We start from the raw sequence: 26,205 nt of genomic DNA on the forward strand, positions 1-26,205 counted from the left end.
CTTGAGAAATTGAACTGCAACCTTGTAGTTCAGAGCCCGCGCTCCAACCAACTGAGCCATCGGGGAGGCAGCTCAGCTCAAGGTGCTGTGTTCAATCTTAGTTGCAGGGGGCACAGCCCACCATCCCTTGCGGGACTCGAGGAATTGAACTGGCAACCTTGTGGTTGAGAGCCCACTGCCCCATGTGGGAATCGAACCGGCAGCCTTCAGTGTTAGGAGCATGGAGGTCTAACCGCTTGAGCCACCGGGCCGGCCCTACAGTTGACTTTTAATGTGGTGTTGATAAATGTTAACCTCAAGTGCTAATTATTTCCTGTGTCATTTGAGTGCAAACCTTTTGCTTGTTTTACATGTAAACTATTAGGGAAATTTTATATTAACATGATTGCAAAAAAATTGTATTTTGTATTTTTTCTTTATTTTTAATCTTTCAGTACCACCAAATATTTATGGTTCTGATGAACTTGCTCCACTTACAGTCATTGAAGGGAATCTCATTAGTCTTTTATGTGAATCAAGTGGTATTCCACCTCCAAATCTCATTTGGAAGAAGAGAGGTCAGTTTTCATCCTTTGACATTTATAAAATTAAATATAAATAAAATATAGATGAATTTCTATTTTATTTGACAAACCTGTCAATTTATTAACAAACTTTCCTGGGATTTGCATACTAAAATACTTGACAGAGTAATTAAATATGAAATGTGCAACTTGCAATCTTTTGTACTATACAGCTCAAAATATTCAATTTTGAGATTACCTGCCACCCAGAAAAAAACTATTTTCTGTATTAATTGCTTTTTAATCAAATGCACTGCAAGGCACCTGTAACTATATTTTTCTTTAAAATAAGTTTAAAAAAATTATTTTCTAAAGCAAACAGTTTTGCTGTATTTGTGACGGCTTTGTAGAGTGTTAAGACTGAATTCTACAGTTGGACAGATTTTCAATTTATTCATCAACAAATATTTATTTATGTCCATTAAGTTATGAGACAGATTACCTAAAGTTTTATCTGGTTTTAAAATCATTTTTGCTTTACTGTTTTATGATTCTATTTTGTTTATTTTCCTACGTATGTTTTCTTTAAATGCAATATTGGTTGAAAGAAAATATTGCAAAAGATTTTCTTGGTAAGTATTTTCTTCTCCTCCTCCGCCTTCTTTTCCTTCTCTTCCTAATCTTTTTTTCTGTAGGATTATTTTTTAGTGCCCTTTGCCTTCTAGGTACTTGAAATAGGAAGTAAATAAATAAGTATATATATTCATTAGCAAATGTACACAAAATGCTTTATATTTTTGCTTCATCTTCTGCCATTTGGTTTTCTTTGTAGGCTCCCCAGTGCTCGGTGATTCTTCAGGACGAGTCAGAACTTTATCTGGAGGCAGACAGTTACAGATTTCAATTGCTGAAAAATCTGATGCAGGACTCTACACATGTGAGGCATCAAATGTTGCTGGAACTGCAAAGAAAGACTACAGTCTGCAAGTTTATAGTAAGTTATTGATTAGCCAGGTTTTGGCACAGTTTTCTTTGAAATCTTTCCATCCTTCCCTTTTACTTTTTCTTCATAAGTTTAAGATATATTCAAAGTAGTTTGGTTATGATATACCTCTCATAAGACCCACAAATGTAAACTGTGCTGACATAATGATGAGCTGTTTCTGTTTCTTGCTGTAATTTATTCAGCAATACAGCTGTCTACTCTGTATCAGCTTGGCCATGGCAGACACAGGAATGTGGCTGTAATTTGTTGGGAACAGGATAGTGAACATGTAGAATGGGGGGATGGCATTTTACCATAGGGTATATTTATAATATGTAAAAATATATCATTTTAAATAATAATTTGTATAAGATTTTAAAGTGTTTAAAATATGTAATTATCTCTTTTAGTCTTTACCTGAGTTGTAATATGAGACAAAATTATTGCCCCCATTTTTCATTAATGAAAACTTAAGCCCAGAGACGATTCCATGACCAACTGAGGTCACATGGCTTGTATGTGGTAGAAATGGCACTAGAACACAGGATTACTAACACTGGCCCATTTTTCTTCTCACATACATATGTATTAAGAGTTGATCTAATTTTCTTTCTTGGAATCAGTATTAATTAGGCAACATCAGCTGCAAAGTTACAGAATAACTAATGTTCAGTGGCTTAAACAAGTAGAGGTTTATTTTCTCACATAATGAGAAGCCTGAGGTTGGCAGTGATGAGGTGGTCAGCACTAAACAAATAAAATTAGAAATGAAAGAGAAGTTACAATTGATACAACAGAAATTCAAAGGACCATAAGTGACTACTACAGTAATCATATTCGATAAAATTTAACAACCTAGAAGAAATGCATGAATTTGTAGCAATATACAAGCTTTCAACACCAAACCATGAAAAAAATAAAAAATATATATGAATAGGCTGATTGCTAGTAAGGAGATTGAATCAGTATTCAAATACCACCCAAGAAACAAAAACCTAGGACCGTCTGGTGAATTCTACCACACATTGAAAGATTTAATGCTTAACCTTCTCAGACTCTTCCAAAAAATTTAAGAGGAGGGAATGTTTCCACACTCATTTTACAAGGCCAGCATTACTCTGACACCAAAACCACACAAGGACACCAAAAAAAAAAAAAAAAAAAAATTAAAGGCCAATATCCTTAATGAATATACATGCAAAAATCTTCAACAAAATATTAGCAAACCAAATTCAACAATACATTAAAAGGACCATACGCCATGACCAAATGGAACTTATTCCAGGAATGCACAGATGGTTCAACATCTGCAAATCAATGTGATGCACCATATTAACAAAATGAAGGACAAAAACCATGCGATCATCTCAATAGACGCAGAAAAAGCACTTGACAAAATTTAACATCCATTTCTGCTAAGAACCCTCAACAAAATGTGTATAAAGGGAACATACCGCAACATAATATAGGTCATATATGACAAATCCACAGCTAATATACGCAACAGTGAAAAGCTTAAAGCTTTTCATCTAAGATCAGGAACAAAACAAGGATGCCCACTCTGCCACTTTCATTCAACATAGTATTGAAAGTTCTAGCCACAGCAAGTAGTCAAGAAAAATAAACAAAAGCATCTAAATCACAAGGAAGAAGAAAAACTCTCACTATTTGCAGGTGACATGATATATTATAGGTAGAAATCCCTAAAGATTCTAGCGAAAAACTGTTAGAATTAATAAATGAATTCAGCTAAGTTGCAGGATACAAAATCAATTTACAGAAAACGGTCACATTCCTACATGTTAATAATAAACTATCAGAAAGAGTAATTAAGTAAACAGTCCCATTTACAATATCATCAAAAGAATAAAATACCTAGGAATAAATTTAACCAGGAAGTGAAAGACCTATATACTGAAAACTAAAGGAATTGATACAAGAAATTGAAGAAGAAACAAATAAATAGAAAGGTAGTCCAAGTTCATGGATTGTAAGAATTCATATCATTAAAATGTATATATTACCCAAAAAACCTACAGATCCAATGAAATCCCTATCCAAATTCCAATGGCATTTTTCACAGAACTAGAACAAATAATTATAAAACTTTTATGGAACCACAAAAGATCCCAAATTTCCAAAGCAATACTAAGAAAAATGAACAAAGCTGGAGGTATCACGCTCCCTGATTACAAAGCTACATTAATCAAAACGATATGGTATTGGCATGAAAACAGACACACAGATCAATGGAACAGCATTTACAGCCCAGAAATAAACCGATACATATATGAACAAATTAATTGACAACAGAGAAGCCGAGAACATATAATGAAGAAAGAACAGTCTCTTTAATAAATGGTGTTGGAAAATCAGCCAGCCACCTGCAAAAGAATTAACCTAGACCACTATCTTATATACATAATTAATTCAAAGTGGATTAAAGACTTGAATGTAAGACCTGAAACACTAAAATTCCTAGGAGAAACATAGGCACTAAGTTCCTTGACATCGGTCTCAGTGACGTTTTTATGGATTCAACTCCAAAGGCAAGGGAAACAAAAGCAAAAAGAAACAAACAGGACTCTATCCAACTAAAAAGCTATGCACAGTGAAGGAAACGATCATCAAAATGAATGGAAGAAGGTATTTTCAAATTATACATCCAACAAGGAACTAATGTCCAAAATGCTTAAAGAACTCATACTACTAAAAACCAAAAAACCTTATTCAAAAATGGGCAGACATTTCTCCAAAAATGACATACAGATGGCCACCAGGAACATGAAAAGATGTTCAACATCACTAATTATTAGGGAAATGCAAATCAAAACCACATTGAGATATTACCTCAGACCTGTTAGAAATAGCTATTATGAAAAAGACAAGAAACAATAAGAGTCGGAGAGGATCTGGAGATGAGGGAACGTTCATACACTGTTGGTAGGAATGTAAACTGGTGAAAACACTATGGAAACAGCATAGAGATTCCTCAAAAATTAAGAATAAAATTACCATATCATCAAGCTATTCCACTTCAGGGTACTTATCCAAAGAATATGAAAACACTAATTTGAAAAGATATATGCACCTCTGTGTTTACTGCAGCAGTTTTTTTTACAATAGCCAAGATATGGAAACAACCTAAGGGTCCATCGATGGATGAATGGATGATAAAGATGTGGTATATGTATACAATGGAATACTACTCAGCCACGAAAAAGAATGAAATCTTGCCATTATTACCTGGATGGACCTTGAGGTTATTTTGCTAAGTGAAATAAGTCAGACAGAGAAAGACAAATAAGGTATGATTTCACTCATATGTGGAATGTAAATAACAAAAGAGAAAAAGAAAACAAATAAACAAACAAACCTAAACAGAAACAAACTCATAGATACAAAGAACAGAGTGTTGGTTACCATGGGGAAGCTGTTGGGGGAGGGGTGTGTGAAATGGTTGAAGGGGATCAATTGTATGGTGAAACTAAAATTTTGGTGGTTATCACTTTGTAGTGCATACAGATGTCAAATTACAATGTTGTACACCTGAAACGTATATGCTATATACCAGTTTTACCTCAATACAAAGTTGTATCTTTTCCTTTTATCAAGAGAGCTAAAAGTTTTCAAAATCTATACCTCCCATCCCCTGCCAGCAGACCTTTATTTAGAGTTTATAGACCTGAATACATTCATGTGGCCATCTCAGTTTTCAGAGACTACTGAGAAATAGTGTCAGCTTTTTCAACTCCTATAGTGGAAAGTGGAAGGAAGAAAGGAATTGGTAATAGATGTTAGGTTGTGAGCTACACTACCACATCTATTTTAAAATTAATGCTACAAAGACTTCTGCAAATGATAAGTTCAAATATTTGTATACCTTCTCAAAAGCAGGTAAAGTAGCAAACATGACATTCTTCCCTTGCGGTATGGATAGCTTTAGTTTAGAATGAAATCTAGAAACATTGGAGAATTCCACCTCTCAATATAGCAATGCCACATCTGTTAGTCTTAGGTTTTTCTTTCGCAGTTAATATTTTGATATCAAAAATGAATTTAACGTTGGCTGATGAAAATTCCAATGTAAAACTTGAAGAAAACATTTCTTGTTTTCTTTCTTCTTCTTTTTTTTTTAATCCAGTTAGACCAACCATTTCCAACAGTGGCAGCCACCCTACTGAAATTATTGTGACTCGAGGGAAGAGTATTTCCTTGGAGTGTGAGGTGCAGGGTATTCCTCAACCAACAGTGACCTGGATGAAAGATGGCCGCCCTTTGACCAAGGGAAGGGGAATGGAAATATTGGATGAAGGTCGCGTCCTTCAACTGAAGAATGTTCATGTATCTGACACAGGCCGTTATGTGTGTGTTGCTGTAAATGTAGCAGGAATGACTGACAGGAAATATGACTTAAGTGTACATAGTAAGTGTAATGAGCTCAATAAGTCTATTCATTGGCTGATATAACCTATTGCATTCTGGATGGGAGATACAGGCCTTGAGTGTTGAGTCTTTTATTTATAGTCTATTCTTTTTTACATAGGCACTACTTCCCCAGATCAATCTCGTCACTTATCTTTCTATACTTGACCTACCATTTCTTACCTTGCTGAAATAAGCACATATTAATTCTTTTAGGAAAGCACATAGTGAAGTAGATAATTGTCCTCTTCAAGTACTTTTGGTCCAGTGCTACCCCAATTACTATTCTTTGATTCTATGTTTTCCAAATTGTCTGTCTTGGCTAGTATAAACCTTAGAGCTTACTGACTCAGCGTTAGTTGGTCACAAGGTATACTGCAGTTAGCTTTAATATTCTAATTAATGAGTCATAGATATCAATAGGAATAGACCAAACATATATGTTCTCGGGGACACTTACTTGTATCCATATAATTTGATTTACAATTTTTAAATCTATAGAAGCAATGGTAAATTTAATAGACACAGTCTTATAACTTGAGTCTAGTTAGGACTCACACAAAGTCCAGTATTACTACCCTATACTTTGCAGCCAAAGCTTTAAGAAATCAGGATGTAAAAGAGAAAAGGAATCAATCTTAAGTATCTTTTGTTAGATTATTTTAATTTTTAGGAGTATAATTATTTGTTAGAAAATCCTGCCTGTAAGAAGGTCATGAATCTATATTAGAGACTTACCTGGAAAGATGAGTGACTCAGAAAAATCACTCACCACCATATGTAAGTCGTTTATTGCTGTTAGGGGGGAAGAAGTGACATATTTACTTCCAGGAATGTTACACTAAAAATACTACTACTAATAGTGAGATTATTGATGTGATTATTTATTGTGCTCACTGTTGATCAGAATCTGAAAGTCTTATTTTTAACAATAAACAGTTTAGGATTTGATATATATCAGCCACCTTCCTTTCCATTTCTTATGTGTTTCATTTTGTCTTACAGCCCCTCCAAGCATCATAGGAAACCATGGGACACCTGAAAATATCAGTGTGGTGGAAAAGAACTCAGTGTCCCTGACTTGTGAAGCTTCAGGAATTCCCTTGCCTTCAATTACCTGGCTTAAAGATGGGTGGCCCATCAGCCTCAGCAGCTCTGTGAGAATTCTCTCAGGTATTAGAAGGTTTTGTCGTCTGATAATCTGGTTATCTTCAAATGGCCATAATTCTTCATTGCTCGCTTTTCCCTGTTTTATATTTCTTTTTGATCTAGATGCATACTCTAATACCCACTGAACATATTAGGAGCAACATATTTAGAAGGACATCAGAAGCTGTATGAAAAGAGAAAATTCTCTAAATTATCTCTAGATCCTTTTACAATAGAAATCTTGCCCACTCACTTATTACTTAAATCATAGCGATTCAGAGCATTCATGCTACAATGAGTATCAACCAGTTTGAAAAGTGAAGAATGAAAAAGAATGCTGAAATTGATACCAGCAATTCCTCCTCTATAATGTACCTCCATAACTATTTCAACTTATTCATGACTCTAATCTGAGTGAGTTTTATATTTCCAGGATGGGATAGTTTACAGTGAGGTAACATTTTATTATTGTTGTAAAAGAGATACTCAGCTTATTCCTCATGTAATTATGTAAGGAAGTCTATGAGGTCGTTCTTTATGGATCAGTTTAAGTGTGGATACAGGTGTTTTGGGGCATGCCACAGGAATCCGTACTTGGCCCCTTTTGTAATTACTTGGATACAACTAAGAAGACTCTTGCCAGGTTTGTGGTTAATAAAAAGCTTGGATACTTAGCAGAACACCTAATGTGTTGACTGAAGGCATCCGAATTCAAACACACCTCATGCTGGAGCTTTTGAGTTAAACCCAACAAAATAAAAGTTAAAGTAAGTCCTGCACGTAAGTTCAAAAGCCAGTGAGGAAAATTAGGGAGAGATATAGTTTCAGCATTCTTCAGATGAAAAGATCTCTGAATCGTGTGATACGTTGGGTATGCATTAGCAGTGTAATGTGGTATCAAGAAAATCAGTGCAGTATTTTGCCACAGTAACAAAATATATTTTCACCAGTAAGAAAAGTAAGAGACCAGTTGTACTCTGGACTTCAGTGACTCAGTAGGAAAACTAGAAGAAGGATTTATTGACAATATCTTTAAAGGAGGGTATCCATGGTGGTAAATGATTACAAAATAATTTATGTCAGATTGTACTAAACCTGGCAAATAAACCTTATGTAACCTTATGGTTACATAGTGAAAATTAAATTTAAATACTTGAAGAGCTGTGGTGTGGGAAAGGATTATGTTAGTTCTGTTAGTTCCAGGGGTAGAAAGTAATGCCAGTGATTGGAAGATTCTAAGGAAAGATTTGGGTCTGAATATAAACAACTTAAAATATAGATAGATAGATAGATAGATAGATAGATAGATAGATAGATAGATAGATAGATAGATACAAGTCAAGATGAGCTGTTTCAAGAGGTAGTGACCTCCCTGCTCCTAACTTTGTTCAAAGTTTAAATTCCTACTTTTGAAGACTGTTCAGAAAAAAATTCTTTCCTAGTGTTTCAATTAGGTCTAAATAGCCTAAGGTTTCTTCAAGATCTAGTTCTGTAAATGATAGGAACTTGAAGAAGAATATCTATCACTATTGACCTCATTTGTTGCCTATAATACTCACTAGATGTATGACCTCATGCAAGTTACCTGACTTTGCTAAATTTAGTTTCTGTGCTCGTAAAGTGAAGATATTAACAAAATTTACTCCTTCGGGTTTTTGAAAAGATGGAATGAGTTAATGTATGTAAAGCGGTTAACACAGGGCCTCCTTCTGTGGTAAGCAGCCAGTCCACACACGTGTGTTGTTATTGCTATGGACAAACCTGTTAAAGATTTGTGGCCTCCCTGTCGGGGAAGATGTGCCGTTATCCTTACTATGATGCTTTCATTTTCATAGGCCTTCCAGGCTCTGCTGGTCTTTGGAAATCATAGTAGCAGCAAAGATTTTTTTTTTACAATTTGGTTCCCCAAAACCTGAGCACATTATCTTCTTATCTTGACATTATCATCCTATTTTTGACTTTTTCCTAATTGTCCATTGCCGAAAAGGGAGGAACTCATGTTAAATATACTAATCACATCAGAGCTCCTGGAAATGAAAATGGCAAGATAAAGTGATGTACTCCTGCTTATTGTAGATGTACAGGAGTGGGGTTTGGGTTTTGTTTCTTGTTTTGTTTTGCTTGACCAGCAGCTGGAAACCCCTGAGCGAACCCAGTAAAAGTATTTCACCTTGTGGTGCTGCCAATAGAATCATTCAGGTTTACAGTCTGAACATGTATGTTGCGCAATGGATGGATGAGAATCAAATGAATGGCATGTGACCCGCCTGGGTCTGCCACACACTTCTGGCCCATTAAAATTAGTCCCTCTGAGACTTTAAATACAGCTTCTCTGAAAGCGGTACTTGGGTGAAGTCTCTATTATTGCTATGAAGTTATGTGCCAAGAAGAGATACCTGCTATAAAAACTTAATAGGTACAAGAAACGTCTTTGTATAAGTATCGCTACCTATCAGACCCATTTTTGTTTTCCACTGGATGAAGTGAGAAGACCAGAAAACAAAGAGAAAAGATCATGAGATTCATGAGGCTGTTGCTTGTAGAGCCAGCAATGACTCATAAAAGTTGGATCATTTTAGTATCTCTCAACTGGAATCGTAGTGTGGTTTCACTGATCTGAAGTAGCAGCGAGTTCTTGAATCTTTTCCTAATTACCACAAGTCTTTGGCATGTTTAGATGATTTCTGTATTCAACTTGGCTTATGGGAATTCAGTTGGGGAAAAAGACTGAATTCAGGTAATCAGCTTTGTTTGTCTAAACAAAGTACCACTAAGTTCACCTTTTAGTGGTTTGAGGATGGAAAGGTTGCTTATAGGAAAACTCAGTGACAGCTTGCTGTGTTTATGAAAACAGAAAGTAGATGGAAACTCCTGATAAATCCAGATTCAGGTGCATATTTATATGAAAATCTGATGTTTAACCATTTCAATTTGTTTAGTTCAAATTGAAGGTACTAAGCAAAAGTATACCAGGTAGAAAATTATTACAAAACCTAAGAAATGTTGCACACTGTTTACTTAGACTTGACTCCTCAAATGGTTTTGAGGACTCCACTCTCAGTAGTGGGTCTCTTAGTTCCTTTGTTTCAGTCTCATTTGCTGGCTCCTCCCTCATCTTTTGTCTTTAAATGAAGTTTCCCTCTAAATTATACCCTTAAGCATATCAGAGTTTCACTCTCAGCCTCTATACATTTATTGGCTGAAGAATCTTTCTTTAAACAAAACATAACATTATATGGAAGTTCAAAATGTAAAACAAAGGTGCACAGTGAATGAGGTGATCCTCTCATAAACTTTGATATAAATAATTCTAGGATTTCATGACACTCAATTGAAAACTGGTGGTCAGACTTAATGATTTCATCCATTCGTTCAAAATCATTGTCACCCGTTTCTGGATTGCTGGTGCAGTTCTCTTTCTAACATTCCCACTTCATATATTCAACGGCAAACTGGGAATCTTTCTTTAAAACATCCTGTCACAGTTGTCTTTCTAAAGGACAAATCAGATCATGACTTTTTTTTGTTTTTTGTTTGTTTGTTTTTTTGGTTTACACACTTCCATAGCCTTTAACACAGTGAACACAGTAAAGTCTAGACTCTTTAGTATAACATTCAAGGGTCCACAGAATCTGACCATACTCCATCTAGCCTCATCTTTCACCATTTTCTCCACCTATTCTGCTTAAGATACCTCACCTTTCTACCTCTGTATCTTCATTTATACTCCACCTACTATGGAGTCTCTCTATTCCTCTGTGTGTTAAAGTATAATTACCTCCTAAGGTTATATACAAATATCACCTCTGTGGAACTCCATTTCTTGCTTGCTGTCACTTAGGATTATATTTATTTTGTATCCATTGACCCAGAAAATTCTTCTGAATTAACCATTCTGTTTCACGTAAAAGTGTGTGATTTATTTTTTAAAAATTTGACATAAATTCATTTAAAGATTTTTGAAGCATATTGATTAAATTTTACCTATATTGAATACCACTTAGAAAACTTGTAAAGTTTGAGATTTCTTTTTGAGTCATCTGGTGGTTTACTTCTCCAGGAGGTAGGACTCTGCGGTTGATACAGGCCAGAGTAGAAGATGCTGGGCAATATACTTGTATCGTAAGGAATGCAGCAGGTGAAGAAAGAAAAATCTTCGGACTTTCAGTATTAGGTATTTATATAATTTGCATCTCTAGAAAAAAAATCTAAATCTAATTAGCTTACATACATTCTGAACCAGAGTTTAAATTTATCTACAGCTTGATCTCACACTTATGTATTCTTTGACCCCTGGACGATCACTATTGATAAAAATTCAATGTTAAAGTGATTTGGAGGTAATTAGCTGGATTAAAATGGGTCAAATGCCATGTCTTGTCAGTTCACAATTGTTCTACAGTATTCTAAGATGCTGATAACTTATTTAATGTGAGTGCTTGTTAGAATGATAGTGGGAAAAATAAATGTTCTTACTCACTGACTTGTTGACATTTTTATCCAGACTTTGATTTATATTACAATAAAATTCTTTATATAATTGAATTCATGACATATAACTTTATATCTTAAAATTAGAATTGATCAAAATAATATTATGACATTATTCTAGTAATTAATTTGGGGGGTTTGCTTTAAACGTTATAGCTTAATAAAAATAGAAACCTAGATGCTTATATAATAACAGCCCTGTTGTTAAAATTACTTTTTCTGTTTTTTTAGTACCACCTCATATTGTGGGTGAAAATAGACTGGAAGATGTGAAGGTGAAAGAGAAACAGAGTGTTACACTGACTTGTGAAGTTTCAGGTAAGAGGCTCAGTTCTGATACTTCTACAGCTCCCCCTCTCACTAATTATTCATTATCTCCACTACATATCTTAGTGGCGAAAAAGTCAAGCTGCCGTAATATGCATTTGAATTGAATCCAGTATGTAGAAAGGTAGGAGGAAACTTCTTAGATTCTATGGAGATACAAAAGAAATTCTCTCCTGTAAAGAAAGAAGGGAAGGAAGACAGGAGGGAGGGAGGGAGACACATTGGTCTTTTCTTTCAATTCAATAAATTTCTCTTTTTTTAAAAAAAGTTCTGCTTCTATTTGTATGTAGGGTTTTCTTGTCCTCCTCTTATTTTCTGTTTCCTTCACTGTTAGATGAAGGATGTACCTTCCTTTCCTTTTTCTGTTTTCTTAAATTTCATTTCAAAGAAATAGTTTTGGTGAAGTATGGAATTATTGATAGTGGAGATTACTGAAAAACAGAATTGTTACCTTTTGTTAACATGTTTAATTTTCATGTTTTTCATTTGTGAATTTTCCAGCTTTCCTCCTGTTGTTGATTTCTAGTTTCATACCATTGTGGTCAGAAAAGATACTTGGTATGATTTCAGTCATCTTTAATTTGCTGAGACTTGTTTTGTGGTCTAACATATGATCTATCCTAGATAATGTTCCATGTGCCCTTGAGAAGAATTCTGCTGTTACTGGATGGAATGTTCTGTATAAACCTGTTAGGTCTATGGTGTTTTTCAAATCCTCTGTTTTGTTTTTGATTCTCAGACTTGGTGATCTATCTATTGTTGTGAATGGATTATTAAAGTCCCCAGCTATTATTGTATTGCTGTTTATTTTTCCTTTAGTTCTGTTAGTATTTGCTTTATTTACTTAGGTGCTCCAATGTTGGGTTCATAGATTTATAGATATTTATAATTATTTTATCTTCTTAATGGATTGACCTCTTTTACATTATATAATGACCTTTGGTTTGTTTTTTTTTTTTACCACTTTTAGCTTAAAATCTATATTGTCTGATATAAGAATAGCTTCCCTTGCTTTTTTATTACCATTTTCTCAAAATATCTTTATACATCTGTTCACTCTCAGTCTATGTGTGTTTTTAAAGCTAAAGTGAGTTTCTTGTAGACAGCATTTTATTGGGTCTTGTTTTTTATTCATTCACCCATTCTATGTCTTGACTTGAAATGCTAATTGCCAGCAAAAAAACCCCAAAAAACAGCCAGCCTAAGAGAAAAGTTACAAGAGTTTATTTGATTCAAACTGATGACAATTGCCAGGAAGCAAAATCTCAAGGGACTGAGATTTTTCTCCACAAAATGGCAGCTTTGCAATTTATTTTATACATTTGAATCAAAGGAGAAAAGTTACAGGAAATCAATTGGTGGTAGATTAATGAGGTGAGAGAAAGCAGAGTGGGGACATCTCTGGGATTGGATAAAAAGTAAATTGGAGAGACAGATACTTCTTTTACATTGGTGGCTGTGGGATAGTTAATAGCATATTACAGTACATAGAGATTGCAATCAAAGGACAAGAACAATAATGAGGGATTCTGTAGTTTCCTGCTCTGGTGTGACAGGTTGTGCCCTGGGGGGTCCGGAAAAAGGGATTACTTTGTCATTCCAAGGGCATATTATTTTAGATGCAAAAAGACAATAGGCAGGCTCACTTAAGGTAAAGATTGGCATTTGTCAGTGAAGCTACAGGCCAAGGATGTGACAATGGGCCGTGACCCGCTTTTAGTTAGGAACTTTCATGTTCAGACCATCCTATCTGGTTAATTTCAGTCTCTGCATTTGTAGGGCCTGCATACAGGCCTCTCCTGAGCTTGTCAGGTTTAGTATGTAGCCCTTCTTTTTTCATCCATATAATCCATTTACATTTAAAGGAATTATTGATAGGTGAGGACTTATTATTACCATTTTGTTAATTATTTTGTGATTGTTTTGTAGATCCTTTGTTCCTTGCTTCTTATCTTGCTCTTCTTTTATGATTTGAAGAATTTGGAAAGTTCACTGATTCTCCTGCTTGGTCAATTCTGCTTTTGAAGTTCTCTTTTGAATTCTTCAGTTCAGTCATAGTATTCTATAGCCCTAGGATTTGTTTTATTTTGTTTTTTTTTTTTTGATGGTTTCTATTTCTTTGTTGAACTTCTCATTTTGTCCATGCATTGCTCTCCTAATTTCAGCATCTGTTTTTGTGGTTCACTAACCTTCTTTAAGAGGACTATTCTGAATTCTTTGTCAGACAGTTCATAGATCTCCATTTCTTTAGGTTCCGTTATTGGAGCTATATTAGTTTCCTTTAATAATGTCATGTTTGCCTGATTTTTTTTTTTTTTTTCAAATGTTGGTAGCTACGTGTTTGAGTAAAATGTCTCCTCTTCCAGGTTGTCCAGGTTCATTTCAGCACAGACGACTGTGCTTCACCAGTCAGCTCTGCTTGGGGTTCTGGACAGGTTAGCTGGTAGCATCTTTGGGCTGGTAGAAATTTCTATCAGGGTCTCTGTTCGGGTAAAGCCACTGCCTGAGCTGTGAGGCTGGGGTAGGGGGTGACATTGGCTGGGAGCAGTTGGACAGGACTGCTGGCTTTGTTCTCTGCCCAAATGCAGCTATAGGATAGGCTCCATGACCTCTCTGATCAGGCTTCCCCGTCAGACAGGACTTTGTGCGATACTCAGTATTTGGGCAGGCCTGTGAATTTGCTTCCCTGCCTGGGTGCGGCCATAGAACATGCTACATGGCCAGTACAGTTGAACCATCCAGTTTTAATATAATGTCATCCTAGCCCTCTTTTCTAACAGAACTTGTTTTTATGGTTTTAACATTAAAATTTCAAAAATTATTTGAGTAATTTAAAACTATTAACATAAGTCACATGTTAAAATAAGTATAAAAGGTATTTTCCCTGTAGGCTATAAATATTAAAGGAATAATTACTATATATCTGTATTTACCTATTTACATATCTATGCTGGAATCCTGGTATAAACTCAAAATACCTGCTTGTTGAATTATTTAATTAAAGGCTTTTCCCTTTTTTCTAGGCTTCTCTCAAAAATGTAAAATATCCTTTAAAATTTTAATATGAATGCAAAGGTATTTATAAGTAATAATTTTAATAAAAATGCTGATCCATTCTTTTCTAAGTCTATTTTACTATGAAAATATTTAATCGTAATAGTCTAAGGTATGATATAAATTTAGTTCAACATGACTAATTTAGAATTATTTCACTTATATATGGAAACTAATCTTCATTTGAAATGATTTGTAATCTATGTATGTTAAAAATCAGCATGATTATTATTATAAATCAGGTTGTGGTTGCAAATGTATTTTAGATGAATGGTTGCTTCATTGTTTTAGAAGTGGGCTATTTCAAAAGGCAAATGAGTGAAATGCCTTCTTTCAGTTATCATTTGTAAACATGCGATTATAGCCAGCTCTCAGAAATGGCTTTTGTTACAGGAAATCCAATGCCAGAAATTACATGGCACAAAGATGGGCAGCTCCTTCAAGAAGATGACACCCATCACATTATGTCTAGTGGCCGTTTCCTTCAAATTACCAATGCGCACGTGTCACACACTGGAAGATACACATGTTTGGCTTCTAATCCAGCTGGTGACAAAAGCAAAAGTTTCAGTCTCAACGTGTTGGGTAGGTATAAGCATTGCTTCAGATCTTGAGGAATCAGACATGACTATAGTCTAAATTCTTTTCTGTTTACTTAATGTTTCTACCATAGAATTTCATTACTTAAGGAGGACCATTACTTGTGTACATTTGCTGTTTTTCTTTCATTAATTCATACATTCATTCATTATATTTGGAAGACGTGCTATGTTCCGGGTACTGTGTTTTATGCCGGGGACACAACTGCAAACAACATAGATGTTCAATAAGCAGTAGTAAAGGATAAATATATGCTGGTCAAAGAAGTAGGTCACCAGTGAAAGGGGCTCAACCTGAGATAGTTTATCCTTTCTTGCGGGGCACTGCCATTATTAGTATTGTCTGTACTGAATTCTATGTTTGGTAACAATGATGAAAGAGTTGCAAATGCAGAGGAGCCCACCACAATTTTATGCTTTCTCGTGACTGATAACAACTGAACAGAATTCCTTGCAAGTTGGAAGGGTTAAAACAAAACAAACCAGCTTTCAGTACTTTTATTATAGAAGTGTGGGCCCCTTTGTCTGAAAGTACATCTTTCCTTCTCTTCGCCAACTCATATAGCAGTGCTGTGAGCACATCTGCTTCCACGGGGGTGAGCGACTACCTTAGATGTTATTTTTCTTCACATAATATGCTGCTCGTCTATCTTTGCGTGTGTTTATCTGTGTCATTCGCTAACTCACTAATACCTAAAAATACTTTAAGGGAAGAAAGTTGAAGGGACATTACCTGGAAATGCAATTTAATCAATAGTTCTTTCTTCCCCGATAAGTTCTTGCCCCCTGAAATTAATATGAAATGTGTAATTTCTATGTTGAGTCAATGATTGAGCTATGAAGACTCCTAGGTTAAAATGGAGACTGGGACCACGCATGTGAATTTTAAATCTCCCGTGATATCCTTCTGAATTAACACAGATTAATTTGTGCATTTGAATACCAAGCCCTTTGAGAGCAATAAAAACTACACCATGCAAAAAAATGGACTAGGAATGATGAAGTAACTGCACACTCCGTTCTTACAGCATCAACATTGTGCTTATGTCTCACGAATGACAGTAAAATAGATTTTTAATTTCTGCTCATGTTTTGAAATTGAAAATGTACCACCTAAATGGATTGTGTTCAATTACTAACATCAAAATACTTTTCATTCTACTAAAATCAACTATATTTGAGTATGCACATTTTTGCAACTGTTTGTTTGTTTGTTGTTTTTGTTGTTACTGGCTAGACTATTTTGGGAATACATAGTCTCATACATATAAAGCCCCCATACAGGACATAGCCCTCAGGTAGCTTACAGTCTAATGTATATACGTATGAAAACTTAAATCAAAATACTGGATAATATAGAGTGTCAAAGGAATAGTATATAAAGATAATAATTATATACAACTATAAACTCCTCAAGGCACAACCCCTCTTTATCTTGTAAAGGATTTAGCCCCAGCACCTAGCTTGGCATTGAATAACAGATATATGGATAAGTATGAATGAGAGTTCATGAGCCAGTTGTCTCCTAACACACCTGTGCTCCTTGCACACCCATCAGTGTATGTAAGCCAACTGCCCAGCCTGGATTTCCTCTCTTCTCCTGTAGCTCATTGCTTCTCTTAGAGCTCTCATTCCCACATGCCTCCTTCCTCACACCACTGATTCACCTCCCAATACTGACTCATGTCCAGATCCTATCCTCTGTCTTCTGGAAGCCTGATTTAAAACTCTCTCTTGCTCCTTGCTGTAATTGAAATCCAATTCTTCCCAAGAGACACCAACCCTCTAGTGGAAATCATTTGTTCTTTATCCCAAGTATCTCAAGTCATGCTATCTCATTACTTATCTATTTCTTGTCCTTCTCCCTTGTTCATTGGAGACTGAGGGAAATTAATCAAAGCCTTCTTTTCCACCAACTTCATAAACTTGAGGCTACTTAAATGTATGTGTTTGCAATTTCCATTTCACCCAGGCATAATTCCGTGTGCCCCTACCCTTTCTTTTCCGAGAGGTTGAGTTATCCTTTCTCACAGTTTCCGCTGTCACTTATGTCTTTGATCCTGTATCTTTCTACCTTCTTTAGTATGTCAGTCATTCCCACCATCCTCTTTATCTGCAGCTCCACCTTCTACTGTCTCCATCACTTCGTGTTGTAACCATTCTGTCTATGTTCTTTTTATTTTTTGGTACTTTTTTTTTTTTTTAGTTTATTTTTCTGTTAGTTTCAGGTGTACAAAACTACATAATAGTTAAACATATACACCCCTCACAAAGTGATAACCCCCCCCAATCTACTACCCCCTGACATCATATATGACTGTTACAATACCATTGACTATATTCCCTGTGCTGTACTTTATATATATAATTATAGTTGACATTCAATATTATTCTACTTCAGCTCTTCAGCTTCAGGTGTATAGCAGAGCGGTCAGACATTTACAGTCTATGAAGTGATCCTCATAAGAAGTCCAGTACCCATCTGGCACCCTACACAGTCTTTACAACATTATTGATTATATCTATACTTCTTATCCCACTATAGGCTTCTGCCCACACCATTGTTGACGCTGCTGTGGCAAAGACCACCCTGTTGCTAGAGCCTACAAATATTTTTTAGTCCTTAATATTTTGTACATTATTTGTCAGTCTCTCCTTTGCAGTGTTCCCACCTAGTTGTCTTTGCACACCTTTGGTTGCTCCCTTTCTCTCTCCTTTATGGACTCTTACTTAATTCATCTGTCAAACATCAGGTCCCTTAGAATTTTGTCTTTACTTCACCGTTCATTTTACTCTAGCTATGCTCTTCAAGTAAAAAAACGTAATTCCCAGAGTTTTATATATCTCCTATAGTCTGTTGACTTTTTAAATCCATACCTGCAATCCAGATCTTTTTCCCAAAGTTTGGATTTCTCTAAACAATTGTTTGTTGGAGATTTCTACCTAGGATTCTAATGGGCACTTAAATTTAAGATAGTCAGAACTGAACAAACTATCTTTTCCTCGAAGTTAAAGGAGCAAATCTTTCCATGTTTTCTATGTATGTTACTTCACTGTGCTTTATCTAGATTCCCAAGCAAGAAAACTGGAAGTTATCTTTGATTTGGTTCCCCACAATGCCCAGATTCTATCTTGCCAGTTGCCTTCCTAAATATTTGGTTAGTTCCCTCCTTAAATACTCTAGTTCAGTCCCTCGTTATCGTTTATGAAACAAGTGCACCTACCTCTGTTATCCTTGCCTCCAATATTGACCCCCATGAATCCATTCTCCAAATATTCCCTGCTTGCCCTTCGCTGTTGACGCTCCTCTGCTCCCAAGACACTCCCTCTTCATTCTCATCTCACTTCTTTGACTTTCTAATTACCAGTAATCCTTCAAGTTTCACTTTGGAATCTCCTTCAGGAGGCCTTCCCCCAGGACAACCTTACACCCCACAACCTTACACCCCACATCTCAGATTGACTGAATGCTATGCCTCCACATATCCTGCGTTGGAATTCCCATTATTACCCTTTTTACACCGTGTGATAATTCATTTTGATGCGTCGTCTTCTTCATCACCCCGTGAGCTTTTGGAGGTTCTCACTGCTTTCGTGTAGAATACAAACACTACTCAATTGTTTTCTCTAATTGTTACAGAATGGACTTAATGCAAATAAGTATAATGGAAATTTAGAGACGCACAAAGAGAGACATTTCTCAATATATTTCTTTGATTACATTTTAAATCTTTTTTAGTATCCCCCACAATCTCTGGTGTCGATAGTGACGGCAGCCCTGAAGATGTCATTGTCATCCTTAGTAGCCCCACGTCTTTGGTCTGTGAAGCGTATTCATACCCTCCAGCTACCATCACCTGGTTTAAGGATGGAACACCTTTAGAATCCAACCGAAATATTCGTATTCTGCCAGGTAATTCGCTTACTTCAGATGCCCAAGATGCATTTGTGCTATCTACTGCTGTAGAAAAGCAGAATCATTGCTTCCTTTATATATACATAAAAATACTAATGTTGTTGGCTGTTATGTTCTGTTGACATTTTAATTTTTTAAATTATCTGTATATATCTTGTCATCTAAGGTACCTGAAAATTACTTTTTGAAAGACCAATAAAATAGCTAAATAAAAGGCAACTAAATAAGTACCATGGTGTAATTAATTGCTAAAATATATTATGTAGAATTCCAAAGAAAAAAAGGGTAGAAATTTATTTCTTGTTGAACTGAACCTTAAGGACAGTTAGTATTTTGATTGAGTTTATTTATTCCTCTTTACTACCTGGCAATATATATGAAAGTAGAAAGAATTAAAAAGTATGATCACTGGCTTTAAGAAATTTGCAGTCTTATGTGGAGGAGATAGAAAATGTTGAAAGTTAATTAACAACATGAATCCATGAATAATCATGGGTTATGAATAGTCGTGGAATATGATTAATGGGGCAGTGACATGTTTTATAAGAAATCAAAAGAGAATGGCCACCATGGACTGAAGTAGTTAGGAATTGCTTTGTCGCAGTCAGAACTTGAACAAGACCTTAAAGAAAATTATAGAATTCTGTTGGTTAGACATGAATTAGAAGAGATTTCAGATCCATCAGTATGACTCTTGTGGGAAAGGTGCAAAGTGAGAATGGCTTATCTTTGTGTAAGTAATAATAATTAGACTCCTCACCTCCCAATGGAGTGGAGACATTATGTATATGTGTGTATATGTGTGTGTAGCAGGAAAGGGGGCTGGGTAGGAGATAAGGTCAGGAAGGACCATCAGGGTCATGTTTTGAATACCTGGATTAAAGAGTTTTTTGACTGTATACTTTAGTCACTTGAGAACCAGATTTTTAAGGAGAAAGCTATAAAATAATACCAACTGTGTTTTAGCAAGATCAGTCTCTACTGGTAGACCAGATAGATGAAAGGAAGAAACTGACTAAGGCAGAAGACCTATTCATGAAAAGTGAAATAAGGACTTTAGCTAGAGTGTGTACAGAGGCATGGGAGGGTCAGAATAGCATGAGATAATCATAACCACAAAGGACCACTGAGAACTTCCTGACTGTCCTCATCCACCATGCAGGGCCCACCACCTATATTGCAGTGTGTCTTGTGTCCAATAACTGTTACAGAATTGGCATAGAGAAGAAGAACTCTATTAATAGTAAGAACGAAAACCCTGGTGGTTTGTGTGTACTCTGCTGCCACTGTGACCTCAGAGATTCTTTGGTGTTCCATGATTTTTCAGGAGGTAGAACTCTGCAGATCCTAAATGCACAGGAGGACAATGCTGGAAGATACTCTTGTGTAGCCACTAACGAGGCTGGGGAAATGATGAAGCACTATGAAGTGAAGGTCTACAGTGAGTTCTGAAAGCACACTGTGTTTCCTATTTTCCCCAAGTTGTCTCAAGTGTTTAATCCTGTTTTTCATTATGGGTTCATAGTTATTTATATTCATTATTAGAGTTTGTTGTTTACGCAGCTTGCTTCATTGAGATGGATGTCGAATGAAGCATTGTGTCCATGATGCTCAATTGCTTAAAGATGTAAGGAACCCATTGCATTGGCTCACTAACCTCTTGTTGGAGAACTTGTCAGTGGCACTTCCTTAGGTTTCTCTCTTTTTTCTTCTGAATTATCCTCTGGGCTAAGTTATAATACATTCATGCACAAAACTGTTGTTTAGAAATGTATGTTCCAATCAACAGACTAGGATGAGTTCATCAGTGACTTTGGGTCAGTCTCCTGTACATTGACCTGTAAATAAAAAGCAAAGCTACTACTGCTATTCATAGTGCCTACATTTCTGGATTTTGTTTTTGGTTGGTTTTTTGTTTTTGTATTTTAAAAGGAAGAGTATCTTTCTGATTGTCTTTTGTTCTTTTGATCAGTCCCTTTAATGACCTGTAAAATGCATTTTTGGAGGGTCATGCTCAGGCTGTGTCTGGGGACCTGGTGCAAATGAAACGAACTGTTCTGTGAGGGATATTAGCTTCATTGGCAATATTATAACGATGAAGATGAATGATACTCTTCTTCATATTCTGTATCTGAACACTACCCTTTCATAAGATGCTAACTTGGGTCCTGGATGAAAGGGGTACATAGAAAATGCTTCAGTTACTTCCTTGTTTTCTTGATAAGTGATCCTTAGTGTGATTTGCATGGTATTCCATGTATTTAAAAGAACCAGTGTTTAACTCTTTAATATTTGTTTTTCTGCAGTTCCACCCATAATCAATAAAGGGGACCTCCTGGGGCCTGGTCTTTCCCCTAAAGAAGTGAAGATCAAAGTAAACACCACCCTGACCTTGGAATGTGAAGCTTATGCAATTCCTTCTGCTTCTCTCAGCTGGTACAAGGATGGCCAGGCCAGTCACAAGATTTTTCATTTGCTGATGGTTTCTTAAAGACTAAAATGATCAGTTCAATAAAACAGACACAAGTAATTCAGAGAATCAAGTGACCTTAAAACAAGCACAATCCCATGCTCCTACTATATAAAACTGCAAAAAAAACTTGAACCATGTTCAACAGTATTGGTATGATTCCATCATTGAAAAGTTTGAGGGATTCTCTTTATGTACATTAGCAACTATCTATGAAAACCCAGCCACCTTTCCACTGGGGAATCACTTTTGTGTTCTGTGGCTTTGCAAAGTAACTTTCTGGAGAAGAAACACTAAAATAGTGTTAAACCAGATTATCCCGATAGGCTTAACATGGGAACTAAATTTAATTAAAACTTTCTCTAAACACCTTTAACTCTTTTACAAAAAGTAACTATGAAGGGAAAAAACTAAATATGATGATTAAGTGTCTAATATAATTAACTGGAGGCAATGAGAAACTTTAAAAAAAAAAAAAAAAGGCACATCCTTCAATTATGTGATCTGACTTTCAGACCACAATTCTCATTTCTCATTCAACTTGTGTTCTTCCATGCAGGTTTTCAAAGAAATGTGCTGGTGTTTTAAACCAAAATACATTTTTTTAAGCTATTGTTAACACTGTGCTTAATACAGATGTGCCATAGCTAAGCTGCTCTTTGCCCTGTTTTATACATAATCGACAAAATGGTCAGTTAAATCTAGTTCTAGAAGTTCAGGTTAGAGTCATGATTTAAGATGCAGAAAGATATGGCTTTATTTTTTCAGATCACAGATGGATTTTGCAATACTGGCAGCTAGAAAAAAATCATCTCATATAAAATAAGCAAGTTTCATCTGGAAGCCATTGCAAAAGGAAAAATATGGAACTCCCACCATGTTCTGTTTACAGTTTCTTTTCTGACTACAAGCACACTTGATGGTACAATATCAAATCTATATGAGTTTGCTTGGAAACAAATAGTTCTTTTCTCCTTTGAAATCTTATTTTATTTCTAATTTTATCTAAAGCCTTTTCATTCATTGTGGTGACTACCCATGTGTGTGCGTGTGCACACACACACACACACACACACACAAATACATACACACATAAAAATTGGATAATGGCTAGAATTGCATTAGGAATGAGGCAGTTTGGGTGTTTTTTTTAATTTCATAACGAATAGTTAAATTACAGTTTCAAATCCAGACTCTGAAATTGATCCAATTGTGATACTTTAAGCTGCTAAATTTTTTAAGGTTTGGGATTGGTCCCCTAGAATGTGTACAGAAAATACTGGTTTTTGTTTATTTTCCGTACCCTTTCTTCTGTTATTTCATTCTTCAGATAAACGACACTATCTGAGCAAAACAGTGTTTTCGACAAAACCCACCAAAATTATTGGCAGTGTTAACTGCAGTAAGTCTTGATAGAATCTTTGAGTTGTAGTTACTCATGCTCCAAAGTTTTTCTTTTACAATAGAAATTTTAAGTTGTGCTATTTTTATACAGGTGATATAATATTAATAATGATTCATTGCATCCCAAATAATTTACTGAGCATATCATACTACTGGCCAGACACTGTTTTAGATGGAGGATACAGATATGAAGGAAACAGAGAAAGATCTCTGTTTATAGGAAGTTTGGGGAGACAAAACTGCTAAACAGACAAATCTGTAAAACATGTAATGTGCCAGATAGGGTAGGTGTTTCGGAGAAAATTCAGTCAGGGAAAAGAAAAGTGAGTGGGGGGAATGTGATCTCTTATTTGTATCGGGAAGGCCTCACTGATAAGGTGATATTTGAACAGAAACTCAAGGAAAGTGAAGGAAGCAAAAATAAGAAATCGGAGGGGAAAACATGCTAACGGGAGAGAATTTCAAGGGCAAAGGCTCTGAGACATTTTGGCTGGAGTGCAGTGATGTTTGTAAACACAAAGGATGTGAACAGAAGTTAGTGGAGAGCTAGATCATACTGCCTGGTAGACCAGTTGGCCTTTATTCTGTTGAGAAGCCACTGGAAACTTTTAAATACGAATGATATGATTTGACTTAAGGTTTTTAAAAAAAGTACATTGCTTCTGTATTGGGAGAAAAAAATAGAGGATCTACATTTGAATTTATTGCAATGGTCCAAAAGAGAGATGGTGGTTGTTTGAATGAAGGTTGTAAGCAGGATGTGAGGGAAAGAGATGAGTCAAAGATGAGTCCAAGATTTTGCGTGAGATCACTAGAAGAATGAGCTTAGACAGAAAGAGGAGAGGTCCAAGGATTAAGCCCTGGGGTACTTCTACATTTAGTGGTTGTGGGGCAGAGAGTGAAGTGTCCCAACGGATAAGGGGGAAAAAGTATATCAAAATGAAGACAAGCTAAGCTGTGGTAAATGGCACTGAGAATTGACCAATAAATTAAGCAACATGGATGTCATTGGTGACCTTGACAGGGTCATTTTGGTCAAGTAGAGATGGTGAAAGTCTGATCAGAGCAGATTCAATAGGAAAGAAATGGAGATGACAAATGTAGAAAACATTTTTAAGTCATTTGGCTTTTATGGAAAATGTGGGAGTAGGGTACAGTCTAAAGAATTTTCTTGAATAGAGAAAATTATACGATAGTGTATGCAGATTGACATAATCCAGTGGAAAAGAATAAATTGCTGATGATGTAGGTAAGAGAGGCCACAGTTGCTGGAGGGATGTCCTTGACATCGACCAGGGGATGCTTGGAATGGACAGAGATTGGTATGAACCAGGGTTAGGGTTCTGCCAGGGGAGCCAAATAAAGAGCAAGGGGGCAAAGGTGTTAAGGGTTTGTACAAAGAGTGATAGCCATAATAGACTTTCTTTGAGGAGGGAATAGAGGTCAGGAGAAGAGTGAAAGGCAATGGAAATATTACAAGGTCAGTGGATTGTAGGTCCTCCCACAGGGTCAAAAAGTTACTGGAGTTGAGATGCTAGAGGAAGTGAGTTAGAAAGTTAGGAGGTTTCAGTCAGAGAGTTATGAAGCAGATTATGAAGTGGTGCAGTTACTAGTAATTATAAAGTCTAGCATGACTCACCTATTGAGTGGCAAAGAGAGGGTTGGGGACAAAAGGTAGAGGAGAAGAAGTCAAGAAGCTGAGAGCACACAGTATTGGATGATTGTCTATGTGGGTATTGAAATCATCAAGAATTATGAGAAAAGTATCATTAGAAGGAATGGGATTGAACCAGGAGCTAAAATCTTTAAAGAATAAGAAGGAATTCAGTGTAAATGGAAATGCATAGAAGATGAGAAATGTCCTATTAAGTATACATAATGTTATCAATAAAACATCATAATATAAATATCTGTAAGTTAATGTTCCATTAATCATAGTAATACTTTCAATAAAACATCACACTATAAATATCTCTAGGTTAAAATTTCTCACTTATGATGTATTAATGTTTCTGAATGAATAGTGATTTTTAGATTAAATCAGACTATGTTAATACCCTCAATCATTCATTAAAATACTCTAACTTGTTTTGCAAAATTTTAATAAAAGGATATGCTTTTTAAATACAATGTGGGATCAACTGAAAATATTTTTTCCAAAATGGATATGGTACCTAAAAATAATTGTTTTTATCATAAAATGTATATAAATGTATCACCCAGAAATACCTGGCAGAGATGTAAATTATATGAGCTACTATTTTTAAATAATAAAAATGTGATTACTTCAAAACAAGCAGTTTAATCAAAATATAGTAAATTAATTAAATTATTGTTGTCTTGAGTATTTCACATAAAATTTCATTTTTATTCGTTAATCATAAAAAATATCAACTACATGGTCTCTTAGAGGATTTATAAGAGTACTTAATGCTAACATTATTATAATTGAATCACAGCCCCTTACATCAGATGATCATGTTAATATTGCTGAAAATGGACACACACTTCAAATAAAGGAGGCTCAGATATCAGACACTGGACGATATACTTGTGTGGCATCTAATGTTGCAGGTGAAGATGAACTGGATTTTGATGTGAATATACAAGGTAATACTAATATGCTTGTTGTATATCATTTGATTTGCATGATATGTCAAAGCAATGAAAAAGAGATTTGATTTGATTTATTTCAAATAGTTGTTTTTGCTCTTGACAATAATATAAATTTATTCTTAAAAACTTGGACGCAAGAAATTAACAAAGAAGAAAATAGTCCCATTATTCAGGATTTCTTCTGTTATTTTTATGTGGTTCCTTTTGATGTTTTTCCTTCTGATACATTTTTGTAAGAGTATACTATGTTTATAGATTAGAATCAC

At 35.5% G+C, this 26,205-nt stretch overlaps 1 protein-coding gene across 1 annotated transcript in view; it reads left to right on the top strand.

Moving 5' to 3' along the window:
• HMCN1 (hemicentin 1) overlaps window positions 1-26,205 on the top strand; it is a 398,555-nt gene that overhangs the window by 270,243 nt on the left and 102,107 nt on the right. The window contains exons 43-53 of the mRNA XM_033093361.1: window positions 435-557; window positions 1,336-1,497; window positions 5,633-5,914; window positions 6,919-7,086; window positions 11,123-11,236; window positions 11,785-11,871; window positions 15,328-15,519; window positions 19,273-19,446; window positions 20,777-20,890; window positions 21,756-21,901; window positions 25,783-25,933. Coding sequence (XP_032949252.1) covers window positions 435-557; window positions 1,336-1,497; window positions 5,633-5,914; window positions 6,919-7,086; window positions 11,123-11,236; window positions 11,785-11,871; window positions 15,328-15,519; window positions 19,273-19,446; window positions 20,777-20,890; window positions 21,756-21,901; window positions 25,783-25,933 — 1,713 coding nt within the window. The remainder of the gene's footprint in view (window positions 1-434; window positions 558-1,335; window positions 1,498-5,632; window positions 5,915-6,918; window positions 7,087-11,122; window positions 11,237-11,784; window positions 11,872-15,327; window positions 15,520-19,272; window positions 19,447-20,776; window positions 20,891-21,755; window positions 21,902-25,782; window positions 25,934-26,205) is intronic.

The sequence above is a fragment of the Rhinolophus ferrumequinum genome, chromosome 22, assembly GCF_004115265.2.
Source record: "Rhinolophus ferrumequinum isolate MPI-CBG mRhiFer1 chromosome 22, mRhiFer1_v1.p, whole genome shotgun sequence".
NCBI lineage: Eukaryota > Metazoa > Chordata > Mammalia > Chiroptera > Rhinolophidae > Rhinolophus > Rhinolophus ferrumequinum.